General features: G+C 43.0%; 2 protein-coding genes across 6 annotated transcripts in view; one reads left to right on the top strand and one right to left on the bottom strand.

The window, feature by feature from the left end:
- Positions 1–62: 62 nt before the first annotated feature.
- On the bottom strand, positions 63–4,486 carry dbr1 (debranching RNA lariats 1). Of its 2 annotated transcripts, none has more exons than XM_004569848.4 (9): positions 4,333–4,486; positions 3,321–3,661; positions 3,103–3,227; positions 2,940–3,020; positions 2,768–2,853; positions 2,448–2,672; positions 2,281–2,358; positions 2,027–2,172; positions 63–1,124 (listed from the first exon to the last, which is right to left on the bottom strand). In XM_004569848.4, exons 2-9 carry the CDS (start codon positions 3,515–3,517, stop codon positions 386–388), a joined length of 1,677 nt encoding a protein of 558 aa, XP_004569905.1. In that variant the 5' UTR covers positions 3,518–3,661; positions 4,333–4,486; the 3' UTR covers positions 63–385. The 2 variants fall into 2 exon arrangements, with proteins under 2 accessions (XP_004569905.1, XP_076730792.1); XM_076874677.1 differs by having other exon boundaries at positions 3,321–3,535; positions 4,333–4,476.
- The window catches only part of armc8 (armadillo repeat containing 8), a 25,241-nt gene continuing 8,698 nt past the window's right edge, over positions 3,963–20,505 (top strand). The window contains exons 1-17 of one of the 4 annotated variants that reach the window (XM_076874676.1): positions 3,963–4,089; positions 6,487–6,563; positions 7,779–7,850; positions 8,725–8,867; positions 8,951–9,048; positions 11,338–11,430; positions 11,530–11,610; positions 11,706–11,781; positions 11,851–11,941; positions 12,023–12,083; positions 12,204–12,404; positions 13,874–13,969; positions 14,058–14,140; positions 14,942–15,023; positions 15,178–15,264; positions 16,028–16,120; positions 16,254–16,403. In XM_076874676.1, the coding sequence (XP_076730791.1) occupies positions 7,783–7,850; positions 8,725–8,867; positions 8,951–9,048; positions 11,338–11,430; positions 11,530–11,610; positions 11,706–11,781; positions 11,851–11,941; positions 12,023–12,083; positions 12,204–12,404; positions 13,874–13,969; positions 14,058–14,140; positions 14,942–15,023; positions 15,178–15,264; positions 16,028–16,120; positions 16,254–16,403 (1,503 nt within the window). In that variant the 5' untranslated portion in view covers positions 3,963–4,089; positions 6,487–6,563; positions 7,779–7,782. Of the gene's footprint in view, positions 4,090–4,622; positions 5,003–5,421; positions 5,798–6,486; positions 6,564–6,816; positions 6,836–7,778; positions 7,851–8,724; positions 8,868–8,950; positions 9,049–11,337; positions 11,431–11,529; positions 11,611–11,705; positions 11,782–11,850; positions 11,942–12,022; positions 12,084–12,203; positions 12,405–13,873; positions 13,970–14,057; positions 14,141–14,941; positions 15,024–15,177; positions 15,265–16,027; positions 16,121–16,253; positions 16,404–20,505 lie in introns of those variants that run through there. The other 3 variants (XM_004569850.6, XM_076874675.1, XM_012924300.4) reach the window with 3 other exon arrangements.

The raw sequence follows: 20,505 nt of genomic DNA on the forward strand, positions 1-20,505 counted from the left end.
ATCAGCACCTACGGTATGTAAGTGTTCAATAAAGCTGTGAAGTCATTATTTCTGTTTTAAAAAAAAAAAAAAAAAAAAAAAGCTGTTCTCATCTTTCTGGCCTCTTTAATCATCTTGAAATTACAATGTCAGAAAAAGAAAAAGTGTTCTAAAAAATCTGGTTGGATTAAAATACATAAAAATCATGTTTAAACAACGAAACATTTTGATGGGTATAATTTCTGTGGAAACTGAATCCAGAAACAAATTCTTTGCTTGTGTACAGTCCACCTTTACGGGCATTTTAATAAAGCCATGCCTCTGCTTTGAACAGCTCGTGTGAGTAGCTGCAGGTACATAAATTAATGAATATAAACTAACGGAGAAGTTTACACTGCCTCCCTGACTATCCCTCACACTCGTCATCCTCCGCTGCTGTATAGATCACCTGGTTTCTGCGTTTGATTCTTGGAGTTGGGCCTCTGCTGCCAGCGTCCCCACTCTCAATGCTGGTTCGTTTTAGGATGCGCGCAGCTGTGACGTCCTCATCGTCGCCGCTGCCCTGTCCTGCCCCGTCTGCTCCAAACTGAGCGTGAGCTGGGGTAGAGTGGGAAGGAGGTGGCAGGTTCATGAGGTCGGGCAGAGGAGGGGGCGAGACGCTGCATTTGGGCTCGGGTAGAACCATACGGCTGGGTGTGTGGATTTCACCTGCTTTCGCATCAAAAAGCTCGTCTGCTTTCACCTCTGCTTTCAGCTCCTCCTCCTCCTCCCACTCGTCTTCTATGGTGATCTCATCTGGATTAAATGAACCTGACAATCCTGAAGTATCGGTTGGATACTCGCTGGGCTCGTCAGTACTTCCCAAACTATCTTCATCTTCGTCATCCTCTCCTCCTGTACTGCCCTGAACTCTCGCCACCTCATCTTCTCCCCGCCCGACCTGTGCATAGATGTCTGTGAGACCCAACTTGGCGCAAAGCTCGGTCGTCTGAGGGTTGGTGTTGTAGCTCGGGGTAGCCTGACGATGGGGCTTGTTGGGGTTGTAGGATGGCACCGTTGGACTGAAGTTGTCTGGAATGCCAAGCTCCCCGCTCAGATCCTCCACCACCTGCATCATAGCGGCTTCTGAAGCGCTGAAGTCCCACCTGATGGGTGTATGCAATCCAACATTATAAAAAAAAGTATGAACAAAAACCGCTCAGTCATAATGACCTTTGCTTCAAGCATCTGAAGCAATAACTTGGCAGCTCATTATTAGGCTCCACTATACCGTCTCCCAGTATGGATGCAAATACACTATGTAAAGTATTGTTTTGGCTTCACTGAAAACGTGCGTTGAGCTGATTTAAGCAAATATTGGTGTCCTGAGAAATCTTTCCTTCTGCTTTATTTTCATTATGTAAAATGTATTTTTATGAATAAGCAGTGTGACACACTTCAAATTGCTCCCCACTCAGTTCTGCTTGCTGGCTTTGGGAAGAAGGAAAAGAATGAAAACCCACAGCTGAAGCAGTGAGTTTCATACTTCCTCTCTAACTTGCACAGGTCTAACTAGCTACACCAGCAACTTCATTCTTGGTCTGTCTTGACATTGTAGACAGCTGAGTAGTTTAAAAAAAAATTCCAGTGACTAGCTCTAGTGCTCCTATTGGTTATTAGCATTTTTCTTGCGCTTCAAAAAAAAAAGTGGCATTAATTTGTGGAGAACATGCTGCCAAACAAAACATGCAAATATCAAACTTGTTTTTCCCCATAGAGCTTATTTTTGTTGCTTATTTCACCAAGGCAACACAGGTGGTGATAACATCCTACACAAAAAGGCCTTCCCTGAGCTCGAGTTTCCTTTTACACCTAGAGCTCAGGGAAGTTACAATGCAAAGCTTGTTTTAAGTGCAAGATCCTCTCTTCCAGAGTGACCTTTCCCCTGTTGCATGACACTGGCTATTTGTTCAAGCTAATGTTTTAGTTCTGGGAGACTGAAATCATGCATGCACAACCTAACTCTGCTTTTACAGGCCTTGTTACTTGTATGTCTATACGTGTGTACCGTTCATGCAAGCCATTATTCTCTGGGGGATTCCAGGGGTGAGGAGTGGTCCTCTGTAGGGTGTTGGTAGCCTTGAGAATAGCAAGCCACTCTGGATCATACTCAAGACCCTCAGATGAACCTGGTCTTTCTGGAATATCCACAATCTGAAAAAACAAAAGGTGTTAGCTCACACACTTTAACCCAGACTCTGATCCTAATATATCAATTAAAAAAAAAAAAAAAAAGAAAAAAAAAAAAAAGAGTTGTCCCACCTGTAAGAATTCCCTGTGGGGCAAACATTTATCCAGAGACAGGAATTTGGTTACGCGTGGTGCACTTTTACCTTTAGGCTGAAAAGAAGAAATCACCGAAATGATGGTTAGAACGATTTTAACCTTATTAGCAGCAGTAATTCTAACTGAACAACTGTCACTCTCACCAGATGCTGCATAATGGCAGCAAATTTCACATGAAGATGTGCAGAGAACCAATAGTTAGGCTGGAGGTGAGCTAGGAGCTCCTCTGCAGCAGGACTTCCCAGAGAGTTTGACTCCACCTCTTGACGAAGGAATTTCTTCTTTCGTAACAGCTCCTTCGTGCTGCCATAGTAGTAGATTCCACGAGGCCAGTCGTGGCTCATGAAAATGTCTATGGGCATCTGGATCTTAGCAGAAATAATCATGTAAAATTAACATTGTATATTTAGCTAAAGAAGTGGACAAACATTTAGAGTTGTGTGGAAGAACTTGCGAGATTTACCTGTTTTAATTTGAAAACCTCGATATTTCTGATGTGGTATGCACTTCGAAGTGTTTCAGGATTATATGGAGGGAATTCATGGTGGCCTTAAAATGAAAACATTCCATGTAAATATGATGCATAGCAGTGGAGCCTCAACTATTTGAAAAGCTAAACAAACAAAAACAAATACCCTTCCTGTAGTCACGTGATTTGAAAATACCAGATAAGCCACCAATTCTGATCCCTTTGTAGCGAATAACACCAGCATAACCTGGAGACAGGTGATTATATAGGTCAGGCTTGTGGCGAGTCAGACAAGCTGGCAAACAAATTTGGAATCAGTCAGTCTCTACCTAGATAATAAATGTTTGGTGCCACCCAGCCTCCATAAGGGAGCTCTTGCAGGTGATTGGAAGCCTCGTGGTTTCCTCCAATGAAAATGGTAAACACCGGAGCCTTCTTCTCCCCAGAATAATACCTGCAACACAGACAATAATAAAGTTTTAAATATCCTTACTCGTGTCTTTGATTTAAAAACCAAACAAAAACACAACATAAACAAAGAACTTACTTGTAAAAGGTCTGCATGGTTCTGTACTTGGCTGGCACTGCCATGCACTTCAAGTCTCCCTCATTTCGCACTGCCTGGAAGTCTCCACAGCAAAGCAGCAGGTCCACCTTCACTCCTTCCTTCTGCTCCAGATACTCAATTGTCTCATAAATCTTGTCCAGCTCCCCATGGCAACAGCCTTCTACTGCAATTTTCATCCTGTGCAAACAGGTGATCTGACAACGTGCAGAGAAATTCACATTCACACTAAAGGATGGCTTCTGTTCTCATCTAAACACCATTAGCCTCTGTGGACACAGTCAAGCCGAGGTCCACGGCCTCCTAAAAGATGATTTGGCAATCTGTGAAGACATACAATGGTGATGATGATTACTTTCACTTAACACACAATTTCGCTAAAGTCTAGTTCTAATATACATTTCAGTTGGGTAAATTATTTTTTTTTCACATCTTCTTGGATCATAGTTTTAGTTGCCTTTTAATCACACAGTGGAAAGGGACTTTAATAAGCTACAATACGGTCTTGGATGATCTTAAACAGTGCTAATGAATTACCATGTGACTAAAGCTATCCAGGAGCAATCGGGTAGACACCCGTTTAATTTTAGCGTATGAGCAGAGCTCCTGTTGGACTGTCATGTTTCATTTAGCTAGAAACAATAAATTAAACGAAAGGTATGCGAACTGAAGATGACCCTAGCACCTTTTTTAAGACATTAAAGACTCTACAATGCACGCTGCACCGGCGGGTAGCCCTTGAATACGTGCAGTAAGTATTGCACGATGCTTTTTATTTTTAATTTTTTTTTAATCTGACAAATGTGTCCCAAGCTGCTTTAAAGTATTCTCTACTTCGTATCCTCACACTCAAGCAGGGTAGCTACTAGAAGCTCAGGTCCTACGATACAACACGCAACAGCTAGCTAGGCTACGTAATTAAGCGAAACAACTCGACAGCGTATATGGAGGAAATTTGTTATATAAGAGCAAAGTGAACGAACTGAGTACTTACAGATTTGGGGGTATAATTAGCGAGTATTTTGAGCCGGTTTATAGTCCATAAAGTTGCAAACTTGTGCAAAAAAACATGCTTATGTTTGTGGAAGAAACGAACAGAATGGATGTTCCCACCTCGCCTCTACCAATATGAGCGCATGCGCAATTCTTCATCAAATTCTAGTGACTAGCAGTAGATTCCATTATAAATGTGTAGAATTATATTACTATACTTGTTGCTAAGTCTTGATTTAAAAATATATTGTATTTTAAAAATTTGCGTTTTTATATTTATACCTTAATCTGATGCATAGTTCGCACGACTCAACCTATTGTGTCGAATCAAATTCAAGCAGACAGCAACCACGTCACGTTTATAAACAATATTTACTTTATTGACAAGTCCACGGTCTGTCAGAGAGCTCGCTAAGTTAGCGGTGTTGGTTTTTGTTGCATATCTGCTACGGGACATCACAGCTGAGCCTACGGAAGAATATAGGGGCCTGTTTTAGAAATAACGCTAGCAAAGAGTTGTCTGATTAGGCTACAGTTACTTTTTAAAGGCCCCTCAAAGCTGCTCTGGGGGGTGGAGTGTCTCCAGACTGCTGCGCCGATTGGGGCGCTCCATCGGAGGAAGAGAGATGGCGTGCTTATTGGAGGCCCCACTCCGCATCAGTGTGCTGTCTGTGAGTGCCAGTCTTTATAATTTCAACTAGCATTGTCAGGTTATAGAATGCAAACGGCAACTGCGAGTAGCTGATTTTGTTTGGTCATCTAGAAGCTCTCAAGTATAAAGGTTTTTCTGTTAGCCATAAAGCTAAGTTAAAGGCATTGCAACATGTAGCGGTCCGCCTACGTTGCTGTTGTAGAGAATGATTTTCTTCCTTGCTTTGCCCGGGCGGGCGGGAACCTTCCGAACACAATAAAGAGAATACATGCGAGCTGTGCCCGCTCGCCCCGTCGTTGTAACCTAAAACAAAATTGAGCGAACAAACTAGCTGTCAGTGTTACTCGGAATGAGTTAGCAGCTAATTGCTAAGAGTACCAGTGCTGTCACCAGTTTTGCAGTAGTCAAAACACGTTTATAGAATGCATCATGCACATTGGATAAAAAGTTGTAGGAATGAGATTTTTATTCAAACCACTCAGTATTATTTGATTTTAAGTTATGCGCCGTCTTAATTGCAATAGCAAACTTAACATTGTAAACCTAGCTAACGTTAGGTGCTCCTGCAAGTAACATTAGCAACTGTAGCATACGGTTAAGCTAGCGAAGCAAACTTCGCTAACTCACTGGTTTCCTTACTCTTGAGGTTTTTTTTTTTATATGTAGTGTGTCGGCAGTCAGAGCTGTAGTAATTGGTAAGACTCCGGGATTTACTCTAGCAAGTGACACTCACTGCCAACTGTAACTTGGCTAATATAACGCAAAATGTTCCACGAAAAAGCGCATAAGGAGCCCCCGTGAAACGCCCCCCATGGTAGGTGTATGCAGAAAGGAGGCAGTGTGATTGAAGATATCATGGTAACTGATACTTTAGCATCTCAGCTTCACTCTTTTTTTTTTTTTTTTTTTTTTTAAAAACACGAGTTGATCCGTTATTGTGTATACATACATAATGCTGTATACTTGTGAAATGAATGTTTGCCACAGTGGCTGTCTGAATGAGAGGTACACAGGTACAGAACGTGTTGGGACACCTTGTGAGCTACGTGCTGGCATCAAAGTGTGACTCCGTTGGCAGCTGGAGGACGTTGACTTCTGCGGAAAGTTCTGGTCAAAGCTGCCAGTGACATAAACAAAGTTTACTGGTGTCGCAGTGTCAAAAAGCTTTTAAAGGCTCCTGCCGTGGAGGCTGCTGTATTTTTCCTGTGTGTAACACAAAAGGTGTTATTTTAGTTGTAAAAAAAAAAAAAAAAACAATTTAAAACTGCCCTTTTTATGTATAATTAATTATTGTTTATTTAATGGTTAATAATTGTTCAGTTAGAAACCAAATTCCGTAGGCTTTTACTCTGCTGAAATATGTGCACTTTGTCAGTTGTCAGATGTGGAGGACAGCATTTGATAGTGTAGAGAAAAAATACTGTACAAGGTAAATCCAGGGTCAAGTCAGTGATTTCTAAAAGTCATGTTTGTGTTTTTGTTTTGTTTTTTGTTCTAATGCAGGAAGTCACCGCCACTAGTCGCCATTATGTTGACAGACTGTTTGACCCCGACCCACAGAAAGTGCTTCAGGGAGTCATGTAAGTGTGGGTCTGATCGCGTATGATATATACACATGTATATCAGGGTGTTTCCTGTGTCAGAATAGTACTTATGTGAATACACACAAAAATACTGTCGCGCATTATGTAGGCAAGGCAAGAAGTCTGTGCATCTTATAGAGTTTTTTTGTTTTTGTTTGATGCATAAAATGCATTATGCTTCAAACTTGTAAATTAAATTGAAGTCTTACATATATTTTTTTTTTCACAGTTTTCATTAATTCTCTTGGTGGAAGGCCAAAACCTGTTTGGTGGGTGGAGACATTGCAGAAAAATCTCTGCGTGTGCTGTTTTGTTTGTTTTTGATTTTTGTTTTAAATTTTGTTTTACAAAGTGCAGGAAAAAAAGTGTTTGAAAAAATTTTTTTTCAGTAAATGACAGCTGTCAAATTCTGCTTGCCTCCAATTTGCAGACTTTATTCAGCCACTGCAATAGCACGTCTTTGGGCTTTCCTGATTTTTCTTTCTTTCTTTTTTGTTGAAAATGAATGAAATTGATGGTTAAAAAAAACAAAAACAAACAGTCCACCCTGTTACGTTAAATTCAGCTGTTGTTGTTGCTAAGAGTTTAATTCCACAGGCTGTTTATCATTTACCAACATGTGCTTGTTTTTAATGTCCCAAATTCTAAACATTAGTGACGACAGTGTTGCAGCAGGAGTGTGTGCTTACATGCACAGGCTTAGCTGTTTGTGACTTCGTGTCTCACTCTCACTCTTGGTCTGGACTGCTGTGATTTGGACTCGGACTATTTAGTTATTTTTAACTTGCGGGGAGACTAGCTCTGGTTACGACTTGTATCGTTTCATTAGCCGAGCGCCTGACCGCCTTAACTGCCTCCTAGATCAGTGTGCTTTTCCACTCACCTTGCTGCAGTTTGATATCACATATCATCTGAAGGTACTAACAGAGCAGAAGAAGCTCATGGGGGGAAAAATGCACTTAGATGAAGCCTGTTCATTTCTAATGTGTTACATGAGAATATGTAGAACATGAGCTTGATATCAATGATTTCTATTGTTGTTTTTAAAACTGTCAGCCTGCCTGACCTGTGTCGGCCTGATGTGCTTATAACTTATCAATTAAATGATAACATGCTATAAATCAAGGTGTTCATATTCACTCTTAAGGTTATATTATGTTGTTTCAAATACATTCACATGTCTCATTTGGATGTATTTGTATGCTTTCACAGTGACATGAAGAACGCTGTCATAGGAAACAACAAGCAGAAGGCCAATCTGATTGTCCTCGGAGCCGTGCCGAGGTATGAATCCCCGCACCTCTCACGCTCTCCTGCTCTCTACTTCCTTCTTTAGGTCTTTGAAAAAGTCATTCTAATGCACTTACATGAAGCTGTTGGAACATGGCACGCTTACCCTCTTGTGTCTGTTCCTCCAACCAAATAAGTTGGACCACATTAAAAGCACTTATGGTGCTTTTGAATCCAGTTGTTTTGCAACCCCCAACCTCTTTGATATCATAACAGAGCATGAAACTCACCACAGTACATTACCCCAGCCATCCTCTGAACCCATTTGGTCACAGATACAGAGTAGATGGATACTTAAAAAAGGTCTGTTAGGGCCAAGTTTATTTTTACCCCCAGGTTCTACAGGCTGATGCCTGTTTTGTTGACAGTAGTATAAAGTTGTAGTTCATGATAATATGAAACTACAGCACAGCTGTTAAAGCTATGCAATATAACCTGGTAGTAAATTCTGCTATGTCTTACAGGTTATGCAGGGTTTGTTCTCATGTTGAACCGGCTCCCAGGTTGGAGTTGGGAAAAAGACGTCCTCTCTAGGCAAAGGCTAGAAAAATAGGCTGCTGGGACTTTATTTGTCTTTTTCCACTTCCTATGTATGGTTCTGCTGGAGGTTTCTTCCTGTTAAACGAGAGTTTTTCCTTTCCGCAGTCACAAACTGCTTGCTCATGGAGGGGTCATCTTATTGTTGGGATTTTCTCTCTATTATTGTAGGTTCTTTGTCTTACAGTATAAAGTGCCTTGAGGTGACTGTTGTGTGTTTCAGTGCTCTGTATATAAATTGCATTGGATAGAAGTGATAAGACTTTATTCAACTGTCTTATTAAAAACCTAGAGAAACCCTGACTGTGCTTCCCTCCTCTGTTGGCTCCAGGTTATTATACCTGCTGCAGCAGAGCTCGTCCAGTATGGAGCTGAGGACAGAGTGCGCCGTAGTGTTGGGAAGCCTCGCCATGGGCACTGAGAACAACATCAAGTCCCTGGTGGACTGTCACATCATCCCTGCCCTTCTTCAAGGTTGGGTCAAACACACACGCACACACAGATGTATGCAAATACTGTAGGTGACGTGAGATTACACGTACTCTGTGTGCTTGCAGGTCTCTTATCTCCGGACCTGGTCTTCATTGAAGCTTGCCTTCGATGTCTCAGAACTGTCTTCATCAGTCCAGTCACCCCTGTGCAGCTGCTTTATACTGTAGGTTGCCTTAAATGCCTTCTATACCACATGTGTAGACAAGTTTGGTCATGACAAGCGCAGAGTACCAGTCTCAGGTATTTGTTGTAGCAAATAAATACAGAACAGAGGCACTAATAAAATGTATTATTGGAAGAAATGCAGTGATTAATATGATCTGATTTGATTCAGAGTCTTATCAAATTCTTTGCCACACTTGTTAGCCTCTGCTGCAGCGGACGTGCAGCTTAGAGGTGTTAATTAAACCTCATGGTGGCACAGACAAGTGTGATTGTTCCGCTTGGTAGCAGTATGCTGTGTAAACACCTAAAGCAGTTTAAATGCAGCATATTGATTCTTCTCTGAAAGAAAATGGAATCAGTAATGTGGAGCGACTGTGTCTGTCTCACTGTAACCAGAAATCTACCAGAGCACCCATCTGTCATTTCCTTGTTTGAATAGCTGGCTAGCCAGCATATAAACTGTCTTTCTGTTTAAGCCTTTGCAGCCATCAAAGACTTTAACCATCAGCAGTTTGTTTACGCAAAGAGGATGGACACAGGATACTAACACTGGTGTCAGCTAGACACAGGCATGCAAACCATGTCAGATAAATGTAAATATACTCCAATTGTATTAGTAAAATGAAGCTCTGCGTGGTAACCTGGTGCACCTAATTTTGAGATTTATTCGAGTCGTGCAGTTGTTGAGGAAAAAGTCATTTTTATAACCAAAAACAACAAAACCCTGTTTACCCCTTCAAAGCTTGCTGGGAGTAGTCCTTGAAGCTCTCCTGGTCTGAGTGATTTCAGCCTGCTTACAGAACAAAATGACTGGTTTGCATCAAAAGTTAGTGATGAGTTAGTTAGTGGTGGTCTCTGACTATGCGGCTACTGTTGGAAAAGCCAAGAAACACTTCTGATTGTCGTCATACCGTGACTTTAGTGAGGTGTCGAAACTCATTGTTAGGGGCAAAGGAGAGGTTCTTAAATTTCATCTTTATGAGAGAATTAAAGAAAAGTTCAAAAGTATCCATGCTGTCATGGATACTTACTTGGTCAAACTCATAATCAGCAGGTCAGTCTTTAAAAAAAAATACCATCACATTCTTTTTATCTCCAACAGAAAGCATGAGGACAGTTTTAGTTAAAGATGTTACTCGCGACTATTTGACTGAAAGTAAAAATAAATAAAAAAATAAAAAAATAAAAAGCATGTGTTAAACAGTCACTCTATTGTTAGCATTGCTAGCAGCAGTGGCTACCCTATTTGCAAGGTTCCGTGCAGAGTATGGTGACTCATCGCTCTTGTTGAGTGGTTGCGAGTGCGTTTCCTCTGACACAGCTGACATGGAACGGTTTATCTTTTACAAAGCACCACAGAAGTACCTGGGTGTTCACCTCAACAATAAACTGGACTGGACTACAAATACAGACATCCTGTATAAGAAGGGCCAGAGTCGACTCCACCCGCTGAGGAGACTGAGGTCCTTCGGAGTCTGCAGGACTCTGTTAAGGACATTCTATGACACTGTGGTAGCATCTGCCCTTTTATATGCAGTGGCCTGCAGGGGGAGTGGATGGAGAGGAGGATGTTAGTAAAGCTGACATCCATCATGAACAACCCACATCAGCCACTGCATGAGTATGTGAGTGGGCTGAGCAGCTCCTTTAGTCAGAGACTGAAACACCCTCGCTGCAGGAAGGAGCGCTTTCGCAGATCATTCATCCCAACAGCAGTTAGACTCTATAACCCCTCAATCACAAAGTCATAAGTCACTGGACACTGAACATCCACGGTCACCACTTCATGCATAATGGACCTTCCATGTGTATGGACATGTGCCGGTATATATGTATGTATATGTATACATATGTATATTTTGTGTGTGTGTGTGTGTACATGTCTATAAATAGGAATAGTAGTGGTACAATAGTTATGTCAAGCTATATAGTTTGTCTTCCATATTTCCAACCATATCCATAATCACATACTGTGTATGCTACCATTGTATATAGTGCATTCTCTTACTTTTTTTCACTGATTGTACTTATTTGTGTTTTTGTATTTCCTTCTGATATCTGTACTTGAGCTGAGGTGACGCAAAAATGTCCCCGTTGTGGGATCAATAAAGTTTTATCTTATCTTATCTCTTAGAACTGAGATTGTCAGGAGTTTATTTTCACCCACCCTGTTTACATTTTCACATCAGAGATGGTTTAAAAGTTGACTATTCTTGAACATGATCACCCATTCTCTCATTGAAATGATTCTGTGTGTATGTTCTCTTTCGTTTGTTTTCTTTTTGAGGACCCCACTGTGATTCCTCATTTAATGTCTCTTCTGAGCAACTCTCTGAGAACCCAGGAGTACATCACCCAGATCTTCTCCCACTGTTGTAAGGTATTTGTTGGTATTTTATTGCCCATAAACACACTGGAGTCCATCACAGTGTCTCTGTTCAGACTGATCGATTGCTGATTTGAGATTTGTTGTGTTCAGACTCCAGAGCACCAGACGATCCTTTTCAACCACGGCGCCATCCAAAATATTGCCCCTTTGCTCATTTCACCCTCTTATAAGGTATAATGGGAGTGTGCATCTTTACCCCGTGTGACCATATGACCTTTGACACACAATACTCTGTAACACTCCATACATCGTCCTCTGTTCTCCAGGTCCGGATGCAGGCGTTAAAGTGTTTCTCAGTCCTGGCGTATGAGAACACTCAGGTCTCCATGACACTGGTGAATGGTGAGGAGCTTTTCTTCTTCTACTTTCTCTCGTCTTTTTCTCCTCTCATGTGCTTTTTTTCCTCATCAGTGCTGGTGGATGGTGAGCTACTCACTCAGGTATTTGTCAAAATGATGCAAAGGGATCAACCCATTGAAATGCAGCTAACAGCAGCCAAATGGTGAGTGGCATAACATTTATTTATTACTGAGTTATATCCTCTGTACCTTTTGTTTATTTGTGACCTCTTCTCCTGTTCCAGTCTAACCTATATGTGTCGAGCGAGTGCCATCAGGACAGACGATAGCTGCATAGTACTAAAGGTCAGATTTTTCCCACATGTTCTTGTGCCTCGCTTCATCATTTCTCTTGTGATACTCTACCAGTGGCACTCCTTTTTTTGTTTTTTCCCCCTTAAATGTGACTTTTTGCTGCTTGTGCAGACCCTGCCATGTCTCGTGCGAATGTGCAGTAAAGAGCATTTGCTCGAGGAAAGGGTGGAGGGTGCAGAGACACTGGCCTATCTCATGGAGCCCGACGTGGAGCTGCAGAGGATCGCAAGCACCACTGATCACCTCGTGGCCATGCTAGCCGACTACTTCAAGTACCCCAGCTCGGTGTCTGCCATCACTGACATCAAGAGGGTGAGTCGTGTCTGTTCAGTTAAGCAGTTTTAATATTTATCTTTTAAAATGAGGAATCTCAGAGAACTTGATTGCATTGTTCATCACACGTCAGTTCAAGACGTTGCCACTGTGGCAACTTTTCATCCATCACGGGCTTTGTGACTTTTGGATTTCCCCTTCTCTAAGCTGCTCTCGATGAAACCAGCTGCTGGTCTAAGGTCTCCCACTGCCCCCATGAAATAGTGTTGTCACAAAACACACACGTATCTGTTTAAATATCCCATTATGCCCACAAGAGGGCAAACCAGTGCTGTGAAGAACACAGAACACTTGTTTTTCAAACATGACCAAAATGGCCCATTCAGTGTCTGCTGAGAGTGCAGTCCAGATTTCACAGTTAACGGCCTTCTAATACAATTAATACAATTTTCATATTGATTTTTTTTTTTTATTAAAAAATGTGCTTACCTATTGCACCACCTATTAAAAGGTTTTTATATATTTGACTTTGTGTGTAAATTCAAAGTTGTGCACTCACTTGTTGTTTTTTAATGATGTAAGCTGCAGTCATTTCTTCCCTGGAACATAAAATAGTTCAAAGAAATCACTGAAAGCATTACCGTGGCATTCATGCCTACGATGAGTGTCAACTTTTGATTACAACTTTAAATAATTGAGTGTGAATTATATTTGCTGCAGGCACACCTGTGTATGTCTGCTCTGTTCAGTGAGCAGCTGATTTGCTGCCCGTGTGCTGAGTGAGAGGAAAACTAGTTGTGTAGCTATGAGTGATCACGTTTACATGTAAATTTAGTGTAAATCATAGCACAGCTGTGGCCTGTAAATTGTGTGTTTGGAGATTTTTGTCAGAAGATGCAGTTACGAAATGATTTGATTGCTGATGTTTTATAAACAACAATGAAGCGTAGCTAATGCTTCGACCATAGTCACAGTAAAGATGTGGACTCACTAAAAATTGGACCTGTGAATTGAAAGTCGGAGCATTAGAAAGTGCTGACAGTTTCCTTTTGGGATTATCAAAACTTCTTTTCTTCTGTGCGTAACAAATTTGATTGCATCCATTTGGCTCAATAGCGGGATTCTGATGAAAAGTTCAGGGGCTTGTAACATTTGTCTGTGAACCAACAAACTGAACTTGTGCTAATCAGTCTTATAGTTGTAGATGTTTTTCAGGGCATTTAAATATCTGCTGTCTGTGTCCCTAAAACATTTCCTTTCTTGGTTACTAAGACAAATTGAAGGCTGTTGAAATGTATTCCTTTTGCCCAGAAAGACTGTTTAGCTGTTCGATCACTCAGCTTTGACCCGGTAACCCTCAGATTGAGGTCATTTACTGCCTTCAGTTCCCAGGAACAAATACGTAATGCTGATAAACATATTTATTAATCACAAAATGGATCCTTCACCTTGAATAAAAAACCTTTGTCACTTAATGTTCAGCAACAGTTCACTTTGCTGTCTTGCAGCTGGACCACGACCTGAAACACGCACACGAGCTGAGACAAGCAGCTTTCAAACTGTACGCCTCACTGGGCTCCAACGATGAGGAGATCCGCAAAAAGGTGCCCTCTGGTTTACGTCTCTGTTTGCTTATGTAAACGTGTCATTATATGTTTCTGTGCTAACCCGGCCCCTCATGTTGGCTTTCAGATAACAGAGACGGAGAACATGATGGACAGGATAGTCAGTGGCCTATCAGAATCCAGCATTAAAGTCCGTTTGGCGGCTGTCAGGTATGGTGCAAAGTGAGACAGCTGCAAAGACTTGAGGAGGTTAGCACTAAATTTGAGCTTGGTAAAGTTAAAGTGGACCTGTTTTGGCATAGAAAGTTTTCCACTTTAGCCATTTTATTGCTTTAATGTAGATCTTTTAACAGGAAGTCATGTAGATTTGATTGAAATATTATATCCACCCTAATAATCCAATAAACAGTAATGAGCAAAATATTTACTGAACAGAGACGTCCTGCTTTAATGTTTGTTGCTTTCCTCGTGCTGTGCGCACTCATGCTCTGGATCAGATTCATGTCCAAACTGGTACGGATGTATTAGAGAAATTTGCCGTTTCTAATTAAGATCGATATTCTTAAAAGGTTTACAGCAGAGCCACAGCCTTTCGCTGCTTCTGTTTGGGGAAAACTAAGATGTAGGGCAACCTATCAGAATGAAGCTAGCTTAAGGGGGGCGGGACCTTAATGTAAAGGGAGCTGAAGAATTTAGTGTAATAGGTCCACTTGCGGTAATGTTTCCAATGTAACTACAGTAGATCTCATACAGTTGTGTTAGACAAAACGTTACATTACTTTTTAAATCATATAATTAGTATTAATTCTCTGTACACATTTAACCCTTTATGTCAGCTTGCTGTTGCACTCTGGAGGCCTGGCTTGGACCACAGTGGGATTTGCCTGTTGATGAGTAAAACCACAGGCAGTTTAATTCAGGCTCCGGTGCTGATCTGGTACATTAAACCAAAGCTTTGACACACTGAATATCTCCATTAAACCACCTGTTTATATTTTTGTTTTGTCCTAGGTGTCTTCACAGTCTTTCTCGGTCGGTGCAGCAGCTGAGAACCAGCTTCCACGATCATGCAGTATGGAAACCCCTGATGAAGGTCACTGGAATTTGATGTTAAAGTTTTGTTTACAGCATATTTTCACAGCTGTTTAGTGGAGCTCTGAGTTTCTCTACCTGACACATTAACGTCGAGCCTGTCTGCGATTGTGAGAGGAAATATCAACTAAGGTTGTGTGTTCTGTTGTACGCAGCTCTTGCAGAACGCCCCGGATGAAGTCCTGGTTATGGCTTCCTCTACACTATGCAATCTACTGCTGGAATTCTCACCCAGCAAAGAGGTACACTCATGGAGACACTCCGGGTTCTGAAATGAATCGAGTTTGCTGACACGTTCATCTCGTTGTTCGGCTGTTTGATTCACAGCTGTCCTAGTTTGGTACAATCTCACCGCTCACACAGCCTCGTTTTCAGCCACAGCAGAAAGCTTTAAAAACTGAGCAGGTGGAACATGTGCTGGTAAACACAGCAGGGCAGGTAGAAGCTCAGAAGCCACATTTCCCTACAGCAAAAGAGATTAACTGCAGGTCTTACACCTACTCTGAGAAGGAACCCAGACTGAAGTGCAGAGAGAAGCGGAGAGAGTGGACGGCTGTGGTTGAGGGAGCGACACCGTGAATGACTAGAGGGAGTTGTAAAGCAGAGAAATTAAATGTTTTCTGATTGTCTGCATTCTGAAGCTGTAAACTCACTAACCCCTCCTCACAGCCCTGCAGGAAGAAGCTGCTTTTAACCAAAAAGCAGGCACACACGTCACACCTGCATTTCTGACACAGGCAAAGCACCAAAAAGAGACAAACCCGGCTCCCACATTTGTATAAGGTGTTTCTACAAGAGCTGATTATGAATGTAGGTAGGCAACAGCCCCATGCAGACAGTATTTGAGAGGAAATGCTCTGCAGACTGCACGACTGATGATGATGATGATGATGATGCCGTTCCTGATGGAGATGTTAAAAAATAGCTGTTTAGTAAAGTAACGTTTTCTTTTTTTGTTTTTTAATTACTTTAATGTTGAGTCCAGTTGTCTTTGTGTGTCTGCAGCCCATCCTGGAGTCAGGGGTAATGGAATTACTATGCAGTCTAACCCAGAGCGACAGTCCTGCACTGAGAGTCAATGGGATCTGGGCCCTGATGGTGAGCTTTTATTTAATTTTTTTACTTTAAAATATTCCCCTCCACCCTTCGTCTGCACTGTAAAAGTGAGCTGCTGTGTTTAGCTTGATGTTAAAATATCCCGACTGACTACTTTGTGTGTTTGTGTGTTAAGAATATGGCGTTCCAAGCTGATCAGAAGGTGAAGGTGGAGATTGTTCGGTGTTTGGGCACAGAACAGCTGTTCCGCCTGCTATCAGACCCCGACACCAACGTGCTGATGAAGACCCTCGGTCTGCTGCGCAATCTACTGTCGCAACGCGCAGTGAGACACGCAAACACACACATGAACAGACATGAATAAGGCTGCAATTAAAGCTTTTTCTCTTTTGTTTGTTTTGGGGTTTTTTTTCATTGTTGGATAAGCTTTCGATTATTGTGTCGATTAACTGCTGAACACTCACCGGCTCAAATTAAATCTCAGATGGAAATCACCTCGTTCTGAGTCAAATTTCAAAGGCTTTGCATTTTTTAAAGCACAAAACTTCACACTGAATCACATTGTAACTTAAATCAGTTTTATTGATATTACAACAACAGTCACAACAAAGTCAGTGCTCTACAATAAGCAGTCAGATTAGTTTCTAATAGGAGTGGACAGATAAACAGTAGCGTGTTTCCTGTAGGACGTTGAACTCTTGTGATTTGGTGTAATGCACACTGTTTCTATTGTAAGTGAGTCGCTACAAACTACTAAGTGCTTTGAAGCTTTTGAGCTTTCTTAAGTATGAAAGAATCCATGAATGTTTGGTGAGATTTGTAGTCTTCGGGGGGAATTAAGCCCTCATAGGTTCTTTCAGGGCAAATTGGTCCTGGTTAGAAGGTCAGATTGATGAGTTTATTATAAAAACAGTGATTAAAGTCACATTCAAAGGATTAACTCATGCAGCACAGGGATACAGAGGCCCTCGATTTCGAGTCAGGCCTTGTAGTGGGGCTTTTTGGCAAGCGCGTGGCTGAGGGTCTGGCGCTTTGTAGGTCAGTTGGCGGTCCAATCTCCAGTTGCTAAAATGAGTGGATACAGTGTGGTAGACTAGTGCAGTGTCTGCATCGATACACTGTTGTAGTGAAAACAGAGTTGAGTGTGAAGCCAGACTTGTTGATCTGTGTTTCTACCCTTGCCTGTAGCCACAAGCTAAGGAAAAAGATCAGATTTAAGTGGTGGAAATGGGTTCTTCCTCAGAGAGAGCATGGGAAAACCCGGTCATTTAGGAGGAACTCTAAGTCAAGCTGGGCTCGATGGTCTGATCCTTATATTGGCCCTGTCTGCAGTCACAGATCTGATGGCAGAGGTAGTGTTCTCTGAATCACACAAACACACCAGGAGTTTTTTTTCTCACTTTCAACACAAAGACATGTTTACATACAACGAAAAACAAGTCAGTTTCTGATGTAGGTGTCCATCAGTACAATCTTAGCTCAGATTAGGGGCTCAAAAGGAGTCTGCTGTTTTGGCATATGACTCTGTGAGTGAGGAATGTGAGGCTCCAACGCCAGAGAGACTGTCTCCAGTTCTGGTTCCCATTCATATCCTCACACAGGGAGCCAGTAGCTGGGTAAGCTTGGATAAGCACAAGAAAATTGATGTCTGGATACTAATGAATGAGTGTTAAGTAGCTACAACAGTTTGGTGTGTAGAGCAGCTTCCCAAATTCCACGGTGATGTTTTGTCCCATTACCGATCAAAACCTCTGTTCAGTTTACAGTAGAGCAGAGAAAGCTAATATTAATATTTCCCAGATAATATTTAAGATATTTTTAAAATGTGTACTGTTTGCTGTGGATACTTTGCAGTAATTATGAAATGATGTTGTTAAATGAATAAATAAATTTTAGCTTTCCACTGGTTACATGCAAATATTATCGTGACTATCGTGCTGCGTCAGATTCGATATCAACAAAATCCACTTTCACAAAAGAGTCTAGTTTATGCAACAAATGTACTGCTGCTGTTTGTGAACTGCTCTTAGGTGGCCCATATGTCATAGGCTACGTTCACACTGCAGGTCTTAATGCTCAATTCCGATTTTTTTTAATCAATCCGATTTTTTTTTTTCTCTGCTTGTCCACACTACAATTAAAATGTGACAGCAGACGCGCTCTAGTGTGAACCCTCAAAGCGGCTCGCATGCACAAAAGAAGACGACACACACAACGCGCTCTGTTTAGACCCAGAGCAAACAGGATTGTTTGACTGATGGACCTTAATATAAAGACTTGTTTCAGACTTTACGTTTCCCAATTTTGCTTTATGTTATTTTGTCATTTACAAATGGCCTAATAATTATCCTTATTGCTGTTTTAGAGAGGAGCAGTGCTTCAAAGGATAGTTGCAGATTTCTGTCAGAATCTGCAGATTATACAGTATAAATAAAATGTTCACGTTTCTCCAACGTTGTCTTCCAAACAGTTTCACTGGATGGCCAGGAAGCATTCGCGATGTCTTCTCTGGCGCTGATAATTGGCGTCTGTCTTGTGTCAGTGACATAAAAGACGGATTTAATGCGACATGACCGTTCAAACAGCAGTCGCTTTCTAGAACATCAGATATGTATCGGATTCAGTACCACATATGAAAGTGACCCAGGTCGGATTTGAAAATATTGGATTTGTGCTGCTCCTCCTTGAATCGCTACCTTATCGTGGTGGAGGGGTTTGTGTGTCCCAGGGATCCCAGGGGCTATGCCCCCTGGTAGGGTCTCCCATGGCAAATTGGTCCTGGGTGAGGGACCAGACAAAGAGCGATTCAGAAGACCCTTATGAAAAGAATATCGAGGGAACAGTTTACCCTGCCCGGGATAGGGTTACCGGGGCCCTGCCCTGGAGCCAGGCCCGGGGAGGGTGCCCGAGGGCGAGCGTCTGGTGGCCGGGCCTTAGTCCATGGGGCCCGGCCGGGCACAGCCCGAAGAGGAGACATGGGCCCATCCTCCCGCAGGCCCACCACCCGCAGGAGGCGCCATAGGGGTCGGGTGCATTGTGTGCCGGGTGGCGGCCAGGAGCGGAGGCCCTGGCGGACTGACCCCCGGCTGCCAAGACTGGCAATAGGGACATGGAATGTCACCTATCTGGTGGGGAAGGAGCCTGAGTTAGTGCGTGAGGTTGAGAGGTACCGTCTAGATATAGTCGGGCTCACCTCTACGCATGGCTTGGGCTCTGGAACCAGTCTCCTGGAGAGGGGCTGGACTCTGTCTCAGTCTGGAGTTGCCCCTGGTGAGAGGCGGCAGGCTGGGGTGGGTATTCTAATATCCCCTCGGCTTGCTGCCGGTACGTTGGGGTTTTTCCCGGTGGACGAGAGGGTTTGTTCCCTGTGTCTTAGGGTCGGGGAACGGGTCCTGACTGTCATCTGCGCTTATGCGCCGAGTGGCAGTTCGGAGTACCCAGCCTTCTTAGAGTCCCTGGGTGGGGTGCTGGAAGGTGCTCCACCTGGAGACTCTGTTGTCGTGCTGGGAGACTTCAATGCTCACGTGTGTAACGACAGCGAGACCTGGAGGGGCGTGATTGGGAGGAACGGCCTCCCTGATCTGAACCCGAGCGGTGTTTTGTTATTGGACTTCTGTGCTAATCACAGTTTGGCCATAACGAACACCCTGTTCGAACATAAGAGTATCCATAAGTGCACGTGGCACCAGGACGCTCTAGGCCGTAGGTCGATGATCGTATCACCAGACCTGCGACCATATGTTCTGGACACTCGGGTAAAGAGAGGGGCTGAGTTGTCAACTGATCACCACCTGGTGGTGAGTTGGATCAGGTGGCGGGGGAGGACGCTGGACAGACTTGGTGCACCTAAACGCGTAGTGAGGGTGTGCTGGGAACGTCTAGCAGAGGCCCCAGTCCGCGAGATCTTCAACGCACACCTCCGGCAGAGCTTCAACAGCATTCCAAGGGAGACTGGGGACATTGAGTCCGAATGGAACATGTTCAGCGTCTCCATTGCCGAAGCTGCTGCATTGAGCTGCGGCTGCAAGGTGGTTGGTGCCTGCCGTGGTGGTAATCCCCGAACCAAATGGTGGACACCAGAGGTGAAGGGAGCCACCAGGCTGAAGGAGTCCTATCGGGCTTGGTTAGCCTGTGGGACTCCGGAGGCAGCCGACAGGTATCGACAGGCCAAGCGGAATGCGGCTCGGGCAGTGGCTGAAGCAAAAACTCGGGTGTGGGAGGAGTTCGGAGAGGCCATGGAAAAAGACTTTTGGACTGCCTCGAAGAGATTCTGGCAAACCATCAGGCGTCTCAGGAGGGGAAAGCGGTGCTCTACCTGCACTGTGTATAGTGCTGGCGGAGCGCTGCTGACGTCGACTGAGGAAAATTGTCAGGCGGTGGAAGGAATACTTCGAGGACCTCCTTAATCCCACTGACACGTCTTCCGG

This window comes from Maylandia zebra, linkage group LG16 (assembly GCF_041146795.1).
Source record: "Maylandia zebra isolate NMK-2024a linkage group LG16, Mzebra_GT3a, whole genome shotgun sequence".
Classification (NCBI taxonomy): Eukaryota; Metazoa; Chordata; class Actinopteri; order Cichliformes; family Cichlidae; genus Maylandia; species Maylandia zebra.